At 43.1% G+C, this 21,463-nt stretch overlaps 1 protein-coding gene across 4 annotated transcripts in view; it reads right to left on the bottom strand.

Moving 5' to 3' along the window:
• Positions 1-12,069: 12,069 nt before the first annotated feature.
• The window catches only part of LOC105472872 (zinc finger FYVE-type containing 26), a 68,032-nt gene continuing 58,638 nt past the window's right edge, over positions 12,070-21,463 (bottom strand). For all 4 annotated transcript variants that reach the window (XM_011726428.3, XM_011726429.3, XM_011726431.3 and 1 more), the window contains 7 exons: positions 21,262-21,459; positions 20,370-20,569; positions 19,385-19,526; positions 19,022-19,081; positions 17,637-17,819; positions 16,640-16,684; positions 12,070-14,204 (listed from right to left, as the gene is read on the bottom strand). In XM_011726428.3, the coding sequence (XP_011724730.2) occupies positions 14,001-14,204; positions 16,640-16,684; positions 17,637-17,819; positions 19,022-19,081; positions 19,385-19,526; positions 20,370-20,569; positions 21,262-21,459 (1,032 nt within the window). In that variant the 3' untranslated portion in view covers positions 12,070-14,000. The remainder of the gene's footprint in view (positions 14,205-16,639; positions 16,685-17,636; positions 17,820-19,021; positions 19,082-19,384; positions 19,527-20,369; positions 20,570-21,261; positions 21,460-21,463) is intronic.

The raw sequence follows: 21,463 nt of genomic DNA, 5'->3' as shown, positions 1-21,463 counted from the left end.
CACTTGCAGAACGCATCATTTCCTGCCATCCTTAGCAAGTATCACAGCTTGGCCAGCTCACAGTGGTACAGGGCTGGGAGTGGATACTCCTGACCACAATGCTGTACTGCCTCTCATTTAAAGGCATTTTGTTAAATATCTGGCTAGAGAAAATATTTAAAATCTGAAAGTTTCCATCATTTCCCAAATTATTAGATGCACTTACAACCAACAGCAAGTGACACCAAATATTGGGAAGCTGAGCAGCAAAGAATGCAAAAGAAAACAAAGGTAGGCACGGGTATTGATTCGGCATGTGGTTGGCATTTTCGGAATATTAAGTGATAGTTGTTCCCCTTGTTCAGATTCCAGACTCCATCATTTCTAGTGTTCAGGTGCTCCTATAAGACACAGCCTCCCTCAGCACTACTTCTTCAGAATCGCCTCGTTCTCAGGCTACATCTCACCTTTCTGTAGTGTCTTGCCAAACACCAAAAAGACTGTCTAATCTGCTCAGCCTGGGCAAGGAACATGTGCCAGTCTTGGCCTCTTGTCATGTTTCCAGAAAAGACTTGCCCCAAGTTAACATCTGAGCAAGTGAAAGGCCTTGACTCTGCACAAACCATGCTGGGGATTGGTGGCTAAGACACAGTTCGACCTTCCCATCTTGGCTCCCTGAATTCCCCTGCAGCCATTGGGGCTGTTTTTCTGCTATTGACTTGTGCTTGGATATGGATATGGCTTCCTGCCTTGACAGAGTGCCCCTTAACGTACAGGAAACAAGATCCCAGATGAGAAGGGCTCAGGGATTTCAGTTGTTCCAGACTTCCCTCCTAGATGCTTCTCTAACCGCCCCAGTTCCACTGCCTTCGCTATTCCTGGCTTCTTTTAGCCTCAAACCCTTAGCTAATGTAGACTGGGGTGGAAAATCTTTTTTCTTTGGCTTGGCCAAGACTGTCCTAATACCCTAAAAATAACACTTCAATGGGAAACTAAAGGAAAAGGAAATCAAAGAAACATATGAAACTCAAGAAGCAAACAGTTTCAGAGCACCAATTTCCTAGGTGGTGACTAGCTGCCACAGATTACCTTGGTTGGCACTTGGCCCTTGTCCAACTCAACTTCGTATACAATGTTGCCATGCATCCCAAGCCCAGGAGGATATACCTTGTGTATTTGGTCTCTTTTAGTTCTGAGATGGACACTCACTTTGAGCAAACTTAAGTCTCAAACTATGGAATATTTTGCTTTTAAACTCAAGGAAGGGTTGAAACTGGAAAGTGGGAATGGGCAGAGATGTATCTCAGAAATAACTAGAACTCAAGCGCCAAGCAACACCAGACTCCTCTCCCTCTATCGTTGAAGAGTTCCTGCAGCCATTTCTTATTTTTAGAATTTAAAAAATTCCAGGTTTGGCTTGGGTGAAATGCTCACTGTGAAGCATTCAACTGTAGTTTGGTATTGGGTATTGGGTATTGGGTATTGCCTCTTCTACAGCTACGATATTCTCGTATGTGTTATTTTGATATCACTATCATATTCTCGTATTGTAGAAGAGGCATTTCAAATCAGTCAGAAAAACAGACAATGTCATAAGTGGTGCTGGACAAATAACTATCCAAATGAAACATAAAGTTAGATTCTTTGCGTCACGCCATTCATACAAATGAGTAGTATGTGGATTAAAAGGCAAAAGAAGTTGTGAAAGTATTGGAAAAAATTATAGGAGAATACCTTTATGTCCTTGGAAGAGGGATAGCATTCTTAAGACATGAAAAGCAAAAAGCATATGGGAAAAGAGGAATACATCTAAAAAGCATACCACAAATAAAGTTCAAAGTCAAGTGATATTGGTGAATATATTTGAAATGGTTTTAGGGTAGATATTCTAGGGAAAATGGACTTTGAGATACAGACATTTGCACACAGCAAATTTATTAGGTGGACTCTTGGGATTGGCATCTATAGGGGAGTGAGAGAAGTGGGACAGGGCAGAGGGTGAAGTTGAACTGCGACGCAGTCACACTAAAGGATTAGGTGATCCTGTTCCACAGGGAGCTCTGGAGCTCAGCTGTCTTGAATTGAGGAAAGGAGGTTGGTCTTTAAACACCTGCAGTGACCAGTAATTGGGTGTAGGCAGCTTTCAGGGAGGGGGCATGACCTGGGTGAGGGCAAGTTCTAGATAAAAACTCAGCTGAGAGTTGGCAGCTGTGTACATTTCCAGCATCTGGGAGAATGAGTGCTTCATTTCTTCTTCTTTTCTTTTCTTTTCTTTTCTTTTTTTTTTTGGTAGAGATACAGTCTCTTTCTGTTGCCCATGCTGGCCTTGAATTCCTGGGCTCAAGCAATCTTCCTGTCTTGGCCTCTCAAAGTGCTGGGATTACAAGCATGAGCCACTAGGCCTAGCTGTGTGCTTCATTTCTAAAGGGAATATATTAGTCCGTTCTCACACTGCTATAAAGATCCTACCTGAGACTGGGTAGTTTATAAAGAAAAGAGGTTTAATTGACTCATACTTCCACATGGCCGGGGAGGCCTCAGGAGACTTACAATCATGGTGGAAGGTGAAAGGGAAGCAAGGCACATCTTCATAAGGTGGCAGGAGAGAGAGAGAGTGCAGGGGAAACTGCCACTTTTAAAATCATCAGGTCTCATGAGAACTCCCTCACTATCACGGGAAGAGAATGGGGGAAACCACCCCCATGATTCAATCACTTCCCACCAGGTCCCTCCCTCAACACATGGGGATTACAATTTCAGATGAGATTTGGGTAGGGACACAGAACCAAACCATAGGAGGGAATCCGGGTGGTGTACCACAGCATTTGCTGCAGATGTATATGTATATAAGACTGATCTTATATTTATATAGATAATATGTATCACACAAAAGAGTAGTACCCATGTTTTTATTCATTTTTCTGTAGACTCGGGGTCTCGCTTTATTGCCCAGGCTGATCTCGAACTCCTGGACTCAAGTGATCCTCCCACCTTGGCCTCCCAAAGTGCTGGGATTACAGGTGTGAGCCACCACTCTCAGTCAGTTATCATCTAAAGAACTTCTACTTCTCAGTAAGAACAAGACACAGAACCCAACAGAGAACTTTGCAAAAGTTATAAATAGGACATTTTCAGAAGAAATGCAAATGGCCAATATACCTAAGTCAAGATATTTAACCTGACTAGTGATCAGAGAACTACAAATTAAAACAAGATGCCATTGTACCATTTTAAACCATGAGATTGTCAAAAATCTGAAAGTTTAGCAAATATTGGCAAAAATATAGAAAAACAGATATTCTTATACACTGCTGTTATGAGTGGAAGAAATGGTGAAGCCATTTCTATCAGCAATTCAGCTTCTTAATATCTGCAGTAACATTAGCCTATGTATGTAAAGAGGAGGCATTGCTCATATTAGCAAAAAAATGGAAATAGTCTAAAAGTCTATCAGTTGGGGAAAACTAATCTCTGGTATGATTATACAATCTGACATGATTAATGATTACATACTAATATACTTATATATACTAATATAAATATATACTTATAAAAATATACTTATACTTATAAACAATTATATACTAATCTCTGTATGATTATACAATGAAATAATTATTTTGGAGTAATTATTCCAAAAATCATTATATTTAAAAAATAATTATACACGTATATACTTGGCTAAATCACACTGAATTTCAGAATGATGTGTTCTGTGTAGTAAGACTTATATTTTGAAATTACACACATATAATATATATTTTCTATGAGTACATATATAGGTATGTAAAAGCATGGAAAAAGATCTAAAACAATATATAATGAATGTGTAAGAGAGGTTATCCTGGGGACGGATTAATGGGAAATGATTTTTCTATTTTTTAAAAGCAGAATATTCTTATAACTTACTTGAAAATTAAACATTAATAACTTCAGCAGACACTGTTAGTTGTCACCCAATAGTCATTCCCTACTCTGGCTTTGTTCCAGTGTCTACCTCTGCTTTCTGTGAATGATTAACCGATCGCAGTTGTTCTCAACTCTGGCTGTGTATTTTTAAATATTTAAGATGCCAAAGCCCAGGCCTCACCACAGAGATCCATATTTCATTGTTCTCACCTTGGGAAAATGTTTTTGAAAGCGACCCAGGTGATTCTGATGGGCTGTCGGGACTGTGAGCCACTGGCCCAAAGCAACCGTGCGGATCACATTCCCTTGCAAGTGATGGTGATGGAAAAGTCATGTGGCTCAACCATGGCCGGTGGGATGTGGAAGGAGCCTCTTCGGTAGCTTCTAGGAAAGGCTTCCTCATTGATTAAAACATGAGGCACAGGAAGAAATTTTCTGTCTCCTGTTAGATGTTGTCATGGCTAAATGTGTCATGGCTAAATCATTCACAAGATGATTAAAACCATCATCTTGAGTCCGTGAGTGAAGCTGGCTGGCCCCAAAACTAGCTCACATGCTGAGGGTGGTGAAAGGAAAGAGAGAGAGAATCTGGGTTGCTGATGACGTGGTAGTGAGTCACTGAATTAACCAAGACTGGAGCTGTGTTCCCTTGGGACTTCTTATTACACAACATAATAAATTGACCTTATTAAGTCTGTGTCCTACTGATACTATCATATTATGTTGAACCCTATAAAGTTGTTGACATTCTATGATTTTTAACCTATTTTTAAATTTTTTTTTTTACTTTTTTTTTCTTACCATCACTGCTAGTCCAAGGCAGATATCTTCCTGACCTACTTTTATCACCTTCAATTTCCTCATCTGCCAAGTGAATGTTTGACAACTTTTTCGTTACATTTTGCTCCACCCCAAGATCTGTCATCTTCCATTGATTTCTGCATGTGACAGATATCCATGGAGGTAACTGACCTAATATCCTAGCACAGAGAATCCTAATAGTCCTGGCACACCCTCACAGGTGTTCACCCAAGTTTTAATCTATATGTACAATCTATTTTATCTACATATGGATATATAATCTATATTAGCCAAAATGATCAGCTAAGAAAATCACAGTAGATGAGGTACAGCTTGCTCCGATCGGAGATTAACTGCTGTAACAAACAATGTTAACTTTAGTGGTACAATATAATAAAAGTTTATTTCTCGCTCATGTCACATTCCAATGCAGGGATGAGGGTGGGAGGGTGGTTCTGCTCCCCATGGCCAAGAAAAAAATCAATGGTTCCATTATCCCCCAGGGCCTCAGTGTTCTCTATTGGATCCCCTGTAGCCAGCTGCCAGATGATGCAAAAGAGAGCATCCAGCTATATCCAGCTATTCCATTTCTGGGTCAGGGATGTACAGTAATAAAAGCCCATAAAAATTGTTTTTCCTGTTTTCATCTTAATAAAATCACTATGCTGTTATAGTCATCTAATAATTTATGTTCCAATGACAGCAGTTACTTAAAGGATTAAATGAATATAACTGTATTGAAAGTATACACAATTTAATATATTCTCATAAAAATGGAAATCAAAGAAATGCAAAAATAAAAATTATTTAAAAAATGTTTTCGGTTATTTTTCTTTTAAAATATTTAAATTATCTATTAAAATTAAAAGACAAATTACAGTATTGAGTATCAACATTTTAAATTCAAATTATCTAAATAATGCTGAATATTTTTATTTTTTGAAAATTTAGTTAATTCTATGATTTTTGTAAAATAGAACAATTTACAATTCTGAAGTTCATTGTCCATTTAGTTACTAATGTAAACAATGGATATCATACTTCATGCATGTTTCCTTTATACCTATATGCCTACCAATTCAAAAGTTATGTGGGCCAGGCGCAGTGGCTCATGTCTGTAATCCCAGCACTTTGGGAGGCCAAGGCGGGTGGATCATGAGATCAGGAGTTTGAGTCCAGCCTGGCCAAGATAGTGAAACCTCATGTCTACTAAAAATACAAAAATTAGCCGGGCACGGTGGCAGGCACCTGTAATCCCAGCTACTCAGGAGGCTGAGGCAGGATATTCATTCGAACCCGGGGGGACGGAAGTTGCAGTGAGCCAAGATGGCACCACTGCATTCCAGCCTGGGTGACAGAGTAAGACTCCATCTCAAAAAAAAAAAAAAAAAAAGTAATATGAATTGTTTAATATTGCTAATTTTTAAAGAGTCCATAGACAAGTGTTGCAAATACACATTGGAATATGAAGAAGGACAAAAATCTAGACCCTTCGACTACTGAAATGACACCCGTTTTAATGCAAGTATTTATTATACTCATGCTGGGGAAGAATTTGGCAAGTTAATGAATTTGTCTTTTCTCTTCCCCAACTGCTTCCTTTATTCCGAGCCTCCCTATGCTCAGAAGCAGAAGCACAATCTGCACACATTCAAAGCCTTTGGGTGCAGTTAAGGGTTTCCCTGGCCCCTAAACAGTGTGAATCGTGAGAGTAAATGTTTAGGGTATCAGGTTATGTCAGCACAGAGTTCCAGAGCCTCATGTGTTTGTAAATACACTTATTTTCTTGTGCATTCTGGCGAAACATAAGGCTTTCAAAGTGGCTGGTCAAGGGAAGGAGCCCTTCTTGCCTGGGTCTAAGGGCAATACTATTTATGTAGTTCATATTCATGTAGTCCTGACATGTCCAGTGGGGGCCCAACCCTAGGAATTCCCAGAGAAGAGGGCCCTTTGATGTGCCAGATAGAAATATGGTAGATGCCAGACCCTAACTAGCATCTACCATAGAGGTTTAATGTCAATCTGGCATAAAAGATCAAGTATTTATTGAACATATGAGAATTTTGCCTTATAAAGTATCTGAGAAAGTATGATTAAACAGTAAATAACTCACCTCAAATAACAACATGGTACTGAAGGAAGACCAAGTGAATGGTGTGATAACTGTGATATACATGGGTTTCCCAAAGCACTACTATTTGAAAACGTGATGAATATTCACTCAGATTCAGTTCTCTGACTTCTCCTAATCACTGACTCCTAATCACCGACTTCTACTCTTCTTCAGTCCTCAATTCCCATGACAAAGACTACACCTGCACGTCTTGCCATCACGTGAACTCTCTGCTCTCCAGATAGCTTTTAACATCCCACTCTAGCCACAACCTCCTACTCCTCCAACTTTCTTCCTGGCTGATTCACTTGCCCCATTATCACTCCTGTCTAGTGAAGGCCAAGCACCCATGGAGTGGTCCATCTCTCTGATTTCTATATACCAAGAGTACGGCTGGAGAAAATCACTCAGTCTCACAGATTGGAGCTACCGTGAATCACTGGTCACCAACATCAACTGGGGTTTCCATTATGCTAAGTGAAATAAACCACACACAAAAGGACAAATACTGTATGATTCCACTTGCCTGAGCACCTAGAGTAGTCAAATTCACTGACAAAAAGTATAGTAGAGGTTACAAGGGGCTGTGAGGAGGGGTAAATGGGGAATTAGTGTTCAATGGGTGCAGAGTTTCAGTTGGAGGATGAAAAAGTTCTGGAGGTGGATGGTGGTGATGGTTGCACAACAATGTAAATGTACTCAATGCCACTGAAGTGTACACTTAAAAGTGGTTAAAATGGTAAATTTTATGTTATGTATATTTTAGCACAATAAAAAACATCAAGTCTTTCAAGGATCCTAGGCTCTGTATCTACTTAGCCTCTCTATACCTCAATATTATAGAGAAGTCCTTTGATTCTTCTAGAATTATTATTTGTTCATATGGAGTTGGTAGAAGGTGCAACTCTAGGATGAATGTTTGAGACGAAGAGGCTTCTGCAACAGTCAGGGGAGGAGGTGATGAGGACCTGAACTACAGTGATGAAGTAGAAGGGTCAGGTTCTTCTGGCTGGAAAGGTAGGATGATAGGATTTGACTTTGGATATAGCTTGGACACAACTTGATGCATGGCAGGTACTTAAATGTTTTCAAATGAGGAGGTGGGGGAAGACACAGTCAACACAGAGTTCCTTCCTTCCTCCCTTCTTTCCTCCCTCCCTCCCTCCCTCCCTTCCTTCCTTGTCTTTCTTTCTTTCTTTCTTTCTTTCTTTCTTTCTTTCTTTCTTTCTTTCTTTCTTTCTTTTTCTTTCTTTCTTTCTTTTTCTTTCTTTCCTTCCTTCCTTTCTTCTTTCCTTTTTTCTTTCTTTCTTTCTCTCTCTCTTTCTTTCTTTTCTTTCTTCTTTCATTCTTTTGTTTCTTCCTTCCTTCCTTCCTTCCTTCCTTCCTTCCTTCCTTCCTTCCTTCCTTCCTTCCTTCCTTCCTTTCTTTCTTCCGTCTCTCTCTCTCTCTTTTTTTTTTCAGGGTCTTACTCTGTTTCCCAGGCTGGAATGCAGTGGCACAATCTTGGATCATGGCAGCCTCTAACTCCTGGGCTCAAGCGATCCTCCCACCTCAGCCTCCCCAGTAGCTGGAACTACAAGTGCCCACCACTATGCCTGACTAATTTTCTTATTTTTTGTAGTGAGGGTCTCGTTATGTTGGCCAGGCTGGTCTTGAACTCCTGGGCTCAAGTGATTCCTCCACCTCAGCCTTCCAAAGTGTTGGGTTACAGGCATGAGACATTGCACCTGGCTGGCACAGAGGTTTCTAACCGGGCAGCATACACAATAGTAATAATAACATTCTGTAATACTGTATATTCACAGCTGGATGTGGTGGCTCATACCTGTAATCCCAGCACCTTGGGAGGCCAAGGTGGGCAGACTGCTTGAGCTCAGGAGTTTGAGACTAGCCTGAGCAACATGACGAATAAACCCTGTCTCTATAAAAAAATACAAAAATTAGCCTGGCCTGGTGGTGCACACTTGTAGCCTCAGCTACTCAGCAGGCTGAGGTGGGAGGATGGCTTGAGCCCAGGAGGCAGAGGTTGCAGTGAACTGTGATCACACCATGGCACTCCAGCCTGAGTGACAGAGCCAGACCCTGTCTCAGTAAAATAAAATAAAATAAAATAAAATAAAATAAAATAAAATAAAATAAAATAAAATAAAATAAAACAAAACTATGTATTCACTGAAGAAGGAAGTTCAGGTTTGTGGGTAGAATTGAATGCATTCCATTTTGGACATGCTGTTAATTTTAGGTGCAGGTCAGCCTTGTGGTGAGTTCCAGGAGGTAGTCAAAAGGCAGATCTTGTGTGGGAAAGAGTTAAGGGCAGCAGTCAACACGACTGCTGAAGCTATGGGATTGTATGGGAGAATATGAGTGTCAAGAAGGAGTGGCTAGAACCTTGAGGAATTTGTCTTTAAGTGGGATGAAGAGAAAGCATAGGTTGAGAAGCGAATAATCTGTACAGGAGAAGGCACTCGATGCAGGACTGAGGGAAGAGGTTTGACAATGGTAGACTGGAGGGTAGGGTAGAGGAGGTGCTGAAGGAAGGGCTCCAGGCAGAAATAACAACATGCAGAATTAGTGAGCAGGAAAGCATTCCACCAAAGAAGCCATTCAGTAACCAGATATTGAATGAATTTGTTGTGGAAGAACCGAAAATTTCAGGGATAGGTCAGTTAACATTGTCACTGTGGAAGAAGAGAGGAAGGCCAGGAAAAGGCTGTTTCCTCTGGGGTTACTGTGACTATCAATATTTGGTGGCTCGGGTATTAAAAGAATCTAATAGCCTTTGATCTACTTTGCTTAAGCTCCAGCCAAAGATATCTGGTAACCTTGGAGTGTCTCAGGTTTCCAAACATAGCGGTCATCTATCCTCGGTTTAGAGTGGGTGTTCCAATTTTCTCTGTTGTGACATATCTTTGTGCTATGTCCACTACCAAGTGGTTTTCAGGTCTACTTAAATCATTACTGTTGTTTGTTTTCAGAGCTGTTTTTTTAATTTTTAAATTTATTATGTATTTTAAGTTCTGAGATACATGTGCAGAACGTGTAGGTTTGTTACATAGGTATACATGTGCCATGGTGGTTTGCTGCACCTATCAACCCATCAACTAGGTTTTAAGCCCTGCACACATTACGTATTTGTCTTAATGCTCTCCCTTTCCTTTCCCACCTCCCTACGGCAGGCCCGGGTGTGTGATGTTCCCCTCCCTGTCTCCACATGTTCTCATTGTTCAACTTCCACTTATGAGTGAGAACATGCAATGTTTGGTATTCTGTTCCTGTGTTAGCTTGCTGAGAATGTTGGCTTCCAGCTTCATCCATGTCTCTGCAAAGGACATGATTCTTTTTTATGGGTGCATAGTATTCCATGGTGTGTATGTGCCACATTTTCTTTATCCAGTCTATCACTGATGGGCATTTGGGTTGGTTCCAAGTCTTTGCTATTATGAATAATGCTGCAGTAAATACATGTGTGCATGTCTCTTTACAGTAGAATGATTCATAATCCTTTGGGTATATACCCAGTAATGAGATTGCTGGATCAAATGGCATTTCTGGTTCTAGGTCCTTAAGGAATAGCCACACTGTCTTCCACAATGGTTGAACTAATTTACACTCCCACCAACAGTGTAAAACCATTCCCATTTCTCCACAGCCTCGCCAGCATCTGTTGTTTCCTGACTTTTTAATAATTGCCATTCTAACTGGCATGAGATGGCATCTCATTGTGGTTTTGATTTGCATTTCTCTAATGACCAGCGATGATGAGCTTTTTTCATGTTTGTTGGCTGCATAAATGTCTTCTTTTGAGAAGTATCTGTTCATATCCTTTGCCCACTTTTTGATGGGATTGTTTTTTTCTTGTAAATTTATTTAAGTTCCTTGTAGATTCTGGATATTAGACCTTTGTCAGATGAAGAGATTTAAAAAATTTTCTCCCATTCTGTAGGTTGCCTGTTCACTCTGATAGTGTCTTTTGCTGTGCAGAAGCTCTTTAGTCAGTACTCTACACAGAGAAACTTCTCTACTAGCGAACTATAGAAATGATCCCTGAAAGTATAGTCTTTTTTTTTTTTTTTTTTTTTTTTTAACATGAGAAATTGGATGAGGTCATGTTTCTGGGGAAAGGAGATAATGAACAGTGATGACACTGTCCATGGCTCAAGTATCATACTGCAAACATATGCCTGAAATGCGTGGCAAGAAAACAGTTTAAGCTAAGTTTGAGTTCTGCTTTCCCCAAAGACCCTACACCTGGTTTCAAAGATTGACAATTTGGTCGATATTGAAAAGATACATAGAGCTTTTAAAATGACAAACAGCCTTTTAAAGAGTTTTAGAGGCTGGGGCACAGGGCCAGGGGAAGTGGCCCTGTAATTCTAGCACTTTGGGAGGATGAGGCTGAAGGATTGCTTAAGCCCAGAAGTTCAAGACCAGCCTGGGCAACACAGTGAGATACTGTCTCTATAAAAAATAAAAAAATTAGCCAGGCCACTGCACTCCAGCCTGGGTGACAGAGCTAGAGCCTGTCTCAACAACAACAACAACAACAACAACAACAACAACAAAATTCACTAAAGAAGAAACCTTTCACCCATTGGACTAGCAAAGATCTAGAAAATTTGTTAACAGTTGGGGCAAGGGTATGGGAAAGCAGGTACGCTCTACAGTGCTGGTGGGAGAGTTAATTGCTACGACCTCTTTGGAAGGTAACTGGCAATATTTGTTAAATGCACTTATGCTCTGACCCACCAATTCTGGACAAGATAATTCAATGCAGCATAATCTGTAGTGGCGAAAGATGGCAACAACATGAAATGTACATCATTAGAAAGTGGTTAAATAATTGTGGTATAGCTTCACAGTGGAACACTTTAGTCATTAATATTTGTTTATGCATAAGTAGCTCTGGAACTATATGCTAGACACTGATAACAATGGTGGCCTCTGGGAGGGGACTGGGCTGGGTGGACAGGGTGGAAGGGACTTTTCACTTACCTTTTGTACCTTATAAATGTATTACCTATCTCTACCCATCCCCCAACTAAAGCAAAAAAAAAAAGTTTTCTGGTGGTAGAGGGTGCACTAATAGTTTTTAACACACAGGAAATGAGATAAATCCAAAGCAGAGTCATTAGTCATTATGGGGATTATTTAGAGTAAGTCTGAATTGAAGGCCATCTGATCTTCCCCACCCACCTTTTCTCTCCACAAGGAAAAAGGACAGGAAGGGTAGGCGCAAGAAAGCACAAAGAAGTTACGAAGCCAAGAAACACGTTGATAGACACTTTATTGTGGCTTGTTTGTAGTAAAACATTCAACCCCTCAACATGGATATCTGTTTTGGTGGTTTTTCTGTTGGAGACTACAGCGTGGTATTCAAAGGCTTTTAGCCTCATCTCTTATCAGTCTAGTAGTGGTTACCTATAATTTGATAGTTCAATGAGTTAGAGGAAAATGTCAGGAAAATCTGGTCTTATCCCAAATTAAGGGCTGCAAGATTTGTGACCCATTAGTATAAAGTGCTTATGTTCAGTGCAAAAAAGGCAGACTCAGAAGGGCAAGCAGATGCCAGAGAAGGACATTTCCTGGGAGATGGATACGTTCTATGACTCAAGGAAGGAAAAGCCAAACTTTAGCCCAAATGGATCTAATAGTTTCCTTACGGTCTTTTTCCTCTCTAACAGGACCAAAACTTCTCATCTGACAGATGTCCATGAGTTGTTTATTTTACTACTAAAAATCTCGGTTCAGAGGGAAATCCACAGGGTTTCTAAGCACCAAAGACACTGACTTCAGCTTCCAGTTTCTGTTTGTCTTAGCATCATGGGTGGGACCAATAGGCTGAGCTCTGGCCAGTGAGAGGTTCAGAGCTGCAGAGCTTTCTTTAGGCCCCTCATTTGCAAATTGAAGTCACTGAGTATGACACACCTTTTCTCAAACATTGTCACATCTTGGGTGGGAAGACAAGCCAGTGCATATTAAAGAAGCACTTCACCTAGTTTTCCACCAACCAGATGTGACCTATTCAGTATGTCCTCATTCTGACTCTGTCCAGAGGCCCAATTCCAAGCCAACCCTTGACTCCCTCTTCTAAGACAGAGAAAAGAAGCGCACTCCCTTCCCAATGACCCCACGTGTCTGCATATCCATCCCGTGGTCCTGAAGAGACTGAATGGAAGCAGGAGGGAAAGGGAAGCAGCTTCCTAACCAATTCAAGCAGCACGAACAGGACTGCAGCTCAAATAGGTAAAATCGAGTCATTCAGTCCTACGATCCTGGCCACCATTTCTCTCCCCAGACCCTCAAAGAGAAAGTCACGTTTTCTCACCCACCAACTTTGCAGGAGGGACATTGACAAGAGGCAGCTCTGTGCTTGTGAGCACCCGCTCCGCACCGCTCCCCCCACCTGCCTCCCCTGTATCCCTGTTTGGATGGTGGCCTTTCTTTCCCCTCTGGATGAATGTGATGGAGACCCTCTTGCCCATGTTAGCCTCACAGATCTGATCATTTATAAATGTACCCACAGCTTTCAGATGCCTGCACCTGAAAACCCTTCTATTCAGACTACCTTCCAAAGACTCCAGGACTTCTTGTGCTTGGGAGAAGAGACACCTGGAAAACAGGTTTATTCCACAGGTAGCACTTGCCCCAAAGCCATCTCTGAATTTTGGAATGGGAAGGAAGGAAAAGAGGCAATCCTTTTGGTGTTGCTCTAATTCTCTGTAAAAGTCCTCTAGGTAAGAGGAGCTACTAAAGCACGTGCACAGGGAGGGGACTGTACAAACAGGACAACCCGGGTCAAGAACCAAAACGCAGGGAAGGTTTTCAGAGTGGCAAGTCTAAAGTAAAGTGCCTCTTTTCAATGGAGAAGAGTTTCATTTGTTCAGAAATGCTTGGGCGTAAACATCAGTGCACAGGAACATGCACGCGTGTGTGAACACACACTCACTCACTCTGAGGTAGAAAGAACTGGCCATCTCCAGACAAACACACATAGATTCCACAATTTTAGAGAAACATGGCACTTGCGTGAAAAGTCCTATACTTGCCCGGGAAGGCAAGTAGGGTTCAATCCAGCTCTTTCCAACCTAGGGCAGAGCCAGAGAAGTTCCACTCCACAGGAGGAAAGAGGTGGAGGGCATCGCCATCACTGCTGTTGCCCAGCTCTCAGGTTACGTGTTCCTGGCCCCGCTGCCCAAGGTCACTTCCTGGAGCCTGAGCCATGGGCACCCCGGGGGTGGCTTGTCAGAAGCCACTGGGCACAGATGTCTTGCACTACTGCGTCCCCGCTGCTCTTGGCGGCCTGCTGCACCTGCTGGACGAGGGCTGTGGCCCGTGAGTGTTCTTGCTTCACAGCAATCAAGTAGGCAGAACGCAGCTTGCAACATATCAGGTAGGCCCGAACCTGGCAGTCAGTTATAAAAGAGACAGCGGAAAGGCATCCATCACTGACAAATCAAGTACACAGAGCTGCAGCAGAAAGCTCAGGCAGACAGACATCACGTCTCACCTGCTACATTCATAACGGGATTCGTGCATTTTATGGTATTATAACAACTCTTTCAATATTCTGGACATACGCTATAACACTGTGCTATTTTATAGTATAAAAAGTTATGACAAATAAGCTAAGAATTTAAAAAAGAAGGCAGGCCAGCAGGCAGTCTGGTCTCTGTCCACTCCCTCTAACACTCTCCTCCTCACTCTCCCAGGCTCTCCAGCAGCTTCTGGGCTACAGGATCAGCACTGCTCTCACCCAGAGTTGTGATTTTGTAGTTACTTGGGTGATTATTTGATTGATGCCTGTCTCCTTAACCAGACTTTAAGGGGCAAGAGTAGTGTCTGTTTTTTCTACTCCTGTAGTATTCCTGGTGCATAGCACGGGGCCTGGCATGTAGTAGGTGTTCAGCGAATATGCATTACAGGGATGAATAAACCATCAGAATCCTAGAATGAACACATAGATCCTCCTCTATTTTTCTGTTTTCAGCCTGTTGAATCTAAAATTTTTTTTTATAATTACTGGAAATTTGAGGAGAAAGACACACACTCGCAATTGGAAAAAGTCGAATTAAGTTCTAACCCCACTTAGATCTGATTTGACTCTGCCTGTTTGGACCAAAGGCAGCTGTTTCAGGACGTGCGTATGTGTGTATGTATCTCCCAGAATTGCTATCTCATGAATCCCCAGTTTGGTGGAGACAAGAGTCCCTTCCTTCCTGGCCCTGGTCTCCCCAGCACCCCCTGGTTAAACAGTGTTCTAGGCTGGTGAGCAGAGAGGCCTTCACAAGCTGCCACAGAGCTTCTGCCAGCAGTTGCCTTTCTGTCGCAATAATCCCCGTTGGTTAGTGAAGGGGACTCGCCTTGCTTCCTGTATCAATGCTCCATCTGTTATTTGTTTTGGTCACTAAAGTCTTTCTTTCCTCTCTAAGCTGAATTACAGATAATCTCCTACAGCTAGATGATGTCTGGCATGTTCTGAGGTCACTGAAGTGATCCAGTCCTGTGCTGCTTGGGTATCCACTTGCTGCCCTAGGATGTTAGCTCTCCCCAGGCCTTGAGCTCCCCTTAGCATCTACGTACGCTAAACTAAATACATCTCACAAGTTGGCAGGCAAAATTCCTACCAAGAGAAGAGGGACATTTTGCCAGAGAGTCAGGAATGGAGTTGAATGAAGCTGTTTTTCTGGCAAGCCCCCATGGCCTCAGGTCATTTAACTGCGTTAGACAGCTGCTGAGAGAAAAATACCTGAAAAAGTAACAAGGACTATCTCTACTTTAGTGCATGTCTTTCCCAGGAATAGAGTCGCTGTCCTGCGGAGTGGGAGGCTCCGTGAAGGCTTGAGAAAGAACTGCAGTCTGGGAATCAGAGGATCTGGGCGTCTGTCCTGGCTGTTGGGTCCTCAATCTGACTCTAGAAAAGTAATTCTCTACATTTCAGGATGTCAGAATTTCATCCTTTCCAAGGAGTGCATCATGACGTTACAGAAATAAATGAAGAAATGTTTAGAAGTTGTTCTCCTTAACCCTGGAGACTGAAAAATGCCCAGTAAATTCAGTCCCGGGATCAGCAATACGGCCATGGGAAGCATGTAAGAAGCTCTTTGCTTGACGTCAATTTTCATCACAGGGGACTCAGCTGTCAGATATTTTTCCTGCCGCTGGCCAGGGCAGCTCAGACTGGCTTGGCTTTCTCATGCCCCTCCTGGCTTGGAGCCCTTCCTGCAGATGGCAGAAGGATCAATCCAGTGGTCAGCCACAAATGGGGGCATCTGGGAAGATTTTTATTCTTACTGGCACTCCTCCCAAAGGCAACGGGAAGCAAAGGTTCACCAATTTCCCAAACAGGGACGAGTTATTTGGCCCCGGAGGAGAGGTTCATTCTGGAAACTGAGACACTGGTGGACATTGTTGGTCAAAGCGTGGGGTGGGGTTTTTTTCTTACTGTACCTTTTTCCCTCTAGGATAAAGAGATACCTGCCTACTCTGGGAACCTCATTCCATCAGTCCATCCAAAGATGGAGGTGAGGTGAAGGATTTCCTAGGGATCTCTGAGAGAAGACATCAGTTTAAAATGGAGATTCAAGAGCAGCCTAGGACACATTCGTCTTGGGGATAAAGACTTGGGAAGGCAAAGACTCATGCAGTCCATGTTCACCTACTCCCCATCTATTCCCTCCTTCCTACACCCCTAACCAAGCCTCGGTTCCACCTCTGATAATAAAGAAGCTGAGATACGGGTTGTATGGAGCTATTGTAGGGAGCAAGGGATAAAGGTGACAAGGCAAGCCTGAGACACTATTCATTAGCATCACCAGGTTTGGAGACAATTCAGCTCACCTTGTTGTCATCATTGTGTATTGCCTGGATCAGGCCCTCCAGCTCCTGTACAGAACAGAAACAGCAATGTGAGAGGGAGAAGAGTTCCACAGTCTGGGAGCCAGGGCCCAACCCAGCCTCAACCCAGCCATTCTGACTTCAGAATGAAAATGCCTGCCTGACTTTTTTTTCTCAAAGATATGGGGTCTCACTATGTTGCCCAGGCTGGAGTGCAGTGGCTTTTCACAGGCATGATCCCACTATTGATAGCATAGGAATTTTAATCTGCTTCATTTCCAGTCTGGGCCAGTTCACCCCTCCTTAGGCAACCTGGTGGTTCCCTGCTCCTGGGAGGTCACCAAATTGATCATGAACTTAGTGCAGGCACTAAGTTCTAACACTAAGTATGTATCGGCATAATAAACTATAGTACAGAACTCCTGGGCTCAAGTGATCCTCCCGCCTCAGCCTCTAGAACAGCTGGGATTACAGACATGTGCTGCCACAGCTGGCTGACTCTTCTTTGTAAACGCAACTCCTGCTTTAAGAACAAGAAAGAAAATTTAACCATAACACTAAGCTTCAGAATTTGGGGAGAAGGACAGTTCCCAAGAGGCCTGTCCACGGCCTTCACAAATGGATGTGGTCCTGTTCACTCCAAAAAGCCACCATGGGAGGACAATTCCGCAGGTAACAGGCTTCAAAGGTCATCTGCTGGCCGACCCTGACCTCCTCTACAATTGTAGCTTCGAAGAAGCTCAACTCCATAGACACTTCCAGGTGCAAACAAATTTACACAGTGGGATGTTGAGGGCCACTCTGGGTATAGACATCATCTCCATAAATTTTCTTTACAGGGAAGGGTCAATTAGGGTGAGGCCATTATTGCAGAGGGGTTCAGAATGATAAAAGGATCTTGTAGAGTTTCAGGCACATTATGGGAAACAGAACAATAAAGACGGGGATGTGAAGACGCTGAAATTGATGGAGGAGCCAAGAGGTATGAGAGGGAGCGTGCCTGGGGTGGAATTCTCTTGAACGCTTCCAGGCAGTTGAGGAGGATGGTGTCCCCGTCACTTTTGGCTGCCACGCCTGACTCACTGACACACTTGAGCAGTTGCCGGATCTCACTGTATTTCTCCTTCTCCACCAACTGGCGGGCAGCTCTGCAGTAGGTCATGGCAGCATCTAGCTGGAAGTCCTAGAACAGAACACGAGATGATGGGCTTAGGAGCAGGAAACGTTAACAGTGGGGAGGGAGGCAGCATTTAAAAGCTCTCACTATGCTTGGTGTAGATAAGCCATATTGATTGTGGTCACAGTAGAAAACATAAACAGACCAAACGAAAAGCAAGCATCAATTCCTCTTTGGCGTCAGGTAGAACTTTAGGAAGCAACCCCAAAAAACTGCAGCCAAGTATCTAAAATGATACATTTAGCTTGCTGCGGTGGCACTCACTGAAAATATTCTTATCAAAATCCTAAGACGAGTTCATTTTCTCTCTAATAAGTCTGCTTTTTCTTGAGAAATGGGCATTGGGGGCTGGTATTTGCTACCCTGGACACCTGGTGCTCTGTTAAGAGGTAGTCGACTTAGTGTTCAGAAACAGACCCATTCACTGAACGACTCATTCGCTGAAAACTGCCAGATAAACACTGTAAATCTGGTCTAGGAGAACCCTTATGCCACAGGGCCTGGGTGGAGCTGCCCCTCTGCCTGCCTACCAGGGTATCTGTGTATAGTGAGCTCTGTCCAACACTGAAAATAGATGGGAAGAAAAACACCTGACTAATCATATATGAAGCCATTGATTACTGACACACGCACAATGCATGAATACCCTGCCTGCCCTAAGCTGCCTGCTGTCAGCTCCTGGGGTATCTGCATGGAGCTGTGTGGTGGTGGGCAGGTCTGTAGAGACTCTGCCCCTCATGGTCTCAGTGCCCTGCTCCAGCCCCTGCTCCAGTGCCACAGCCGGACCTGTGTCCTTTTATCACAAGCAATAGAAAACGTATTCCTCCAGCCAGCTCCTATACAGACCGAGAAAGGGGAACAGCCCTTGTGGCCAGTGGAAAGCCCCTGGCCAGCCCTCCAGCCATGCTCCCTGTGAGAACGAGCAGTGTTTCTCAGGGAAACAGCTATGGGGAACTGTCTGAGACTTGGCTCCTGGTATTTATTTGGTAGCTTTTGATGAATTTGTCGTGGGTTACTTGGCTTCTGGCAAAGTGGCCTAGAGTCTTGAATTTGACCCAGTTCTATAATAGTCACCTCCTTGATTTCATCCCTAATGTGCGTGTAAATCTACTTTTCTTGGGATAAGAATTTCCTAAAGAATAATCTCTCCGGGAACTGTGGTCAGGTGCTGATTGTCCTCAGTATGATTTGAGTAATCCAAGTCATACCTGCAGAACACGGAATGCAATTCCAAAACCATCTTCTACATTTTTCCCTCCCAGCATGACCTGAAAAGGAAAGGGAATCATGCTTAAAAACATAACAATTACTAGAGTATCCTCTTGACCAAGAATGAAGGCCCCTATTTATTCAATTATTCAACAAATATTCGTTGAGACCCTGCTAAGTGCCAGGCACTAGGCATATAAGAATGATCAAAATGGACTTGATCACCAGTCTTCAGTGGCTCATATTCTAGTGGCGAGGCAGCCATCAAACAAACAACTGAAATAACACTAGACAATTGCAATTATGATAAGTGTTCTAAAAGATGACAGTAGTCTGCCAGAGGTCTGAAACGCTGCATGTACCTTGCAGGCAACATCCATTTTCATGTGGTTATTTCCAAACAGGGTTGGCAGAGGCAAAGTGGTGATTTGAGAGGTCCCAGCACTTTCGCACCGATGCAAGAACCTGGTCACTTCCATCTGCAGTTGAAGTGTGTTCATGTGCCTGTGATGACAGAATACGCACAGTCCAGCCTCATGAGGGCCCAGGAGTGAGGTGACTGAGGCCAGGAGACTGAGAAGTCGAATAACATGGTGATGGAAAAGGGAAAAGAAATGATGCAGAGGGAAAAGAGACCCCAAATACCTTGTGAGCAGTTATGACAAGACCAAAAAATGGTGATCTCGTGTCCTGCACAGACTCGCAATATTACGGAGCATTGTGGAACCAGATAGGGTCCAGTCATTGAATCAACAAGTATTTATTGAGCACCTATGTGCCAGGTACAGTAACACTGGTCAAGAGAGATGAGCCCTGCCCTCAGAGTTTATAGGCTAGAAGAGAAATGAATAGTAAACAAACACATAAAATAGTTAGCAATTAAGCCTCTGGAAGCGATAAATGGTAGTGGTAGAGCGTTTACCTCAGATGTAATGTTCTACGTAGAGGGACTGGCAAGTATTAAAGCTGAGAGGAATTAAGGACTTGGTGTGTTGAGGAGCCCTGAGGAGGCCAGGGATTGATGCTTAGCAACAAGAGAGTAGCAGGAGATAAAGATGGTGACATCAGCAGGGGCCAGAACGTACAGGCCCCTTTTTGCCTACTGTAAGGAGTTTGGAGTGTAGTCTGATTGTAGCCTGTTATGCTAATCCTCCCTCCACTCCCACTCCGCCTACCAGCTCCTCTGTAGGCTTTCCAGGCTTGTACTAGACACTGTCATCCAGGGATGATTCCTTTTAGATTTTTTTTTCAGGATTTGGGGAATGGACAAGAGTAGCTTCATCACCAACAGAAACCTGCTCCCACCCTTCCTGCCCCACACCAATGGTCCCCTGAACCTCCAGCTACCTTGACACATCAGCTGCAGTCATCTTCTTTCTGAAGAACGTGGTTTTCTTCCTTCCAGAGCTGCGGGATGTTTCTTGGAGGTAGATCTTCAGGTGGTCCTTGGCCTTAAGTAGCCATGACAGCTTCTCTCCCAGTTCTGTATATGACTTTGCTTTGTGACTGAAGAACCGAATACAGGTCATGGCGGCCCGAACTTGGTCCTAGAAGAGGAAAATAGATGTTCAGGTCAAAGTAGATCAGGGGTTTGGGGGTGGGGTGTGGATTTCCACTAAGAGACCTCGTTTCCAGCACCTACTCCCACCAGCAGCTGAGCTGCTATTTTGAACCCATCACCCAAAGGTCCAAGAGATCCCGAAGTGCACTGACTGGTGGAGCTCTTCGGTAGGACATTATTCCACCACCAAAGAGATGCTAAAAGAAGATATTTCTGATTCTCCACTCAAATAGGCTTTACTTGTACTTTGGCATTAAATAATTCAATTTCTCTGTCATTTAGTGCTGACAATCCTCAGGAAGATTGGGAGAAACATGTTCCTTCTCCCTTCACATATTTTCTCTAAAAACACTAACTTTTCCATCATTCCTTATGAATTCTACATTCATATCTCATGCTTATCTTGAAACTAACATTCATTTCTTTTTTTTTTAACCTGTCAATTTCTTGCTTTCTGAAGAATGCCATTATCGACAGGATTAAAGTCTACCTCCAAACTTAGGATGGAAATCCTAATATTATTTAACAATGCTGGAGAGCAACATGGATTTGCTCTAGGGTCAGCCAAATAGCAAGGCCAGGGACCAATGACAGTCTCATTCCCTCATAGTGCACTGCCTCCCCTGCAGGGTGGGGTATCAGCGACAGAGGTAGAAGGCAGGAAGGGGCTGCCATTACCTTCATAAACTGCTGCAGCTCGTACAGAATGTGGTAGTAGTTCTTCTTCTGTAAATGTTGGCAGGCAGCAATCAAGTACTTTCCCCAGCTCTCCAAGGTTGGATCAATGGATTCTAGCAAGTTCTCCAAAGTGTGTAGCTTCCCACTTTTATAGCTTGGCTGGAAAATGCCTTCTATAAAAACTTCTGGAGGACTCTCCTGG

This window comes from Macaca nemestrina, chromosome 7 (genome assembly GCF_043159975.1).
Source record: "Macaca nemestrina isolate mMacNem1 chromosome 7, mMacNem.hap1, whole genome shotgun sequence".
Lineage (NCBI taxonomy): Eukaryota > Metazoa > Chordata > Mammalia > Primates > Cercopithecidae > Macaca > Macaca nemestrina.
The sequence above is the reverse complement of the archived record's forward strand: the minus strand, read 5'-3'. Positions and strand labels throughout refer to the sequence as shown.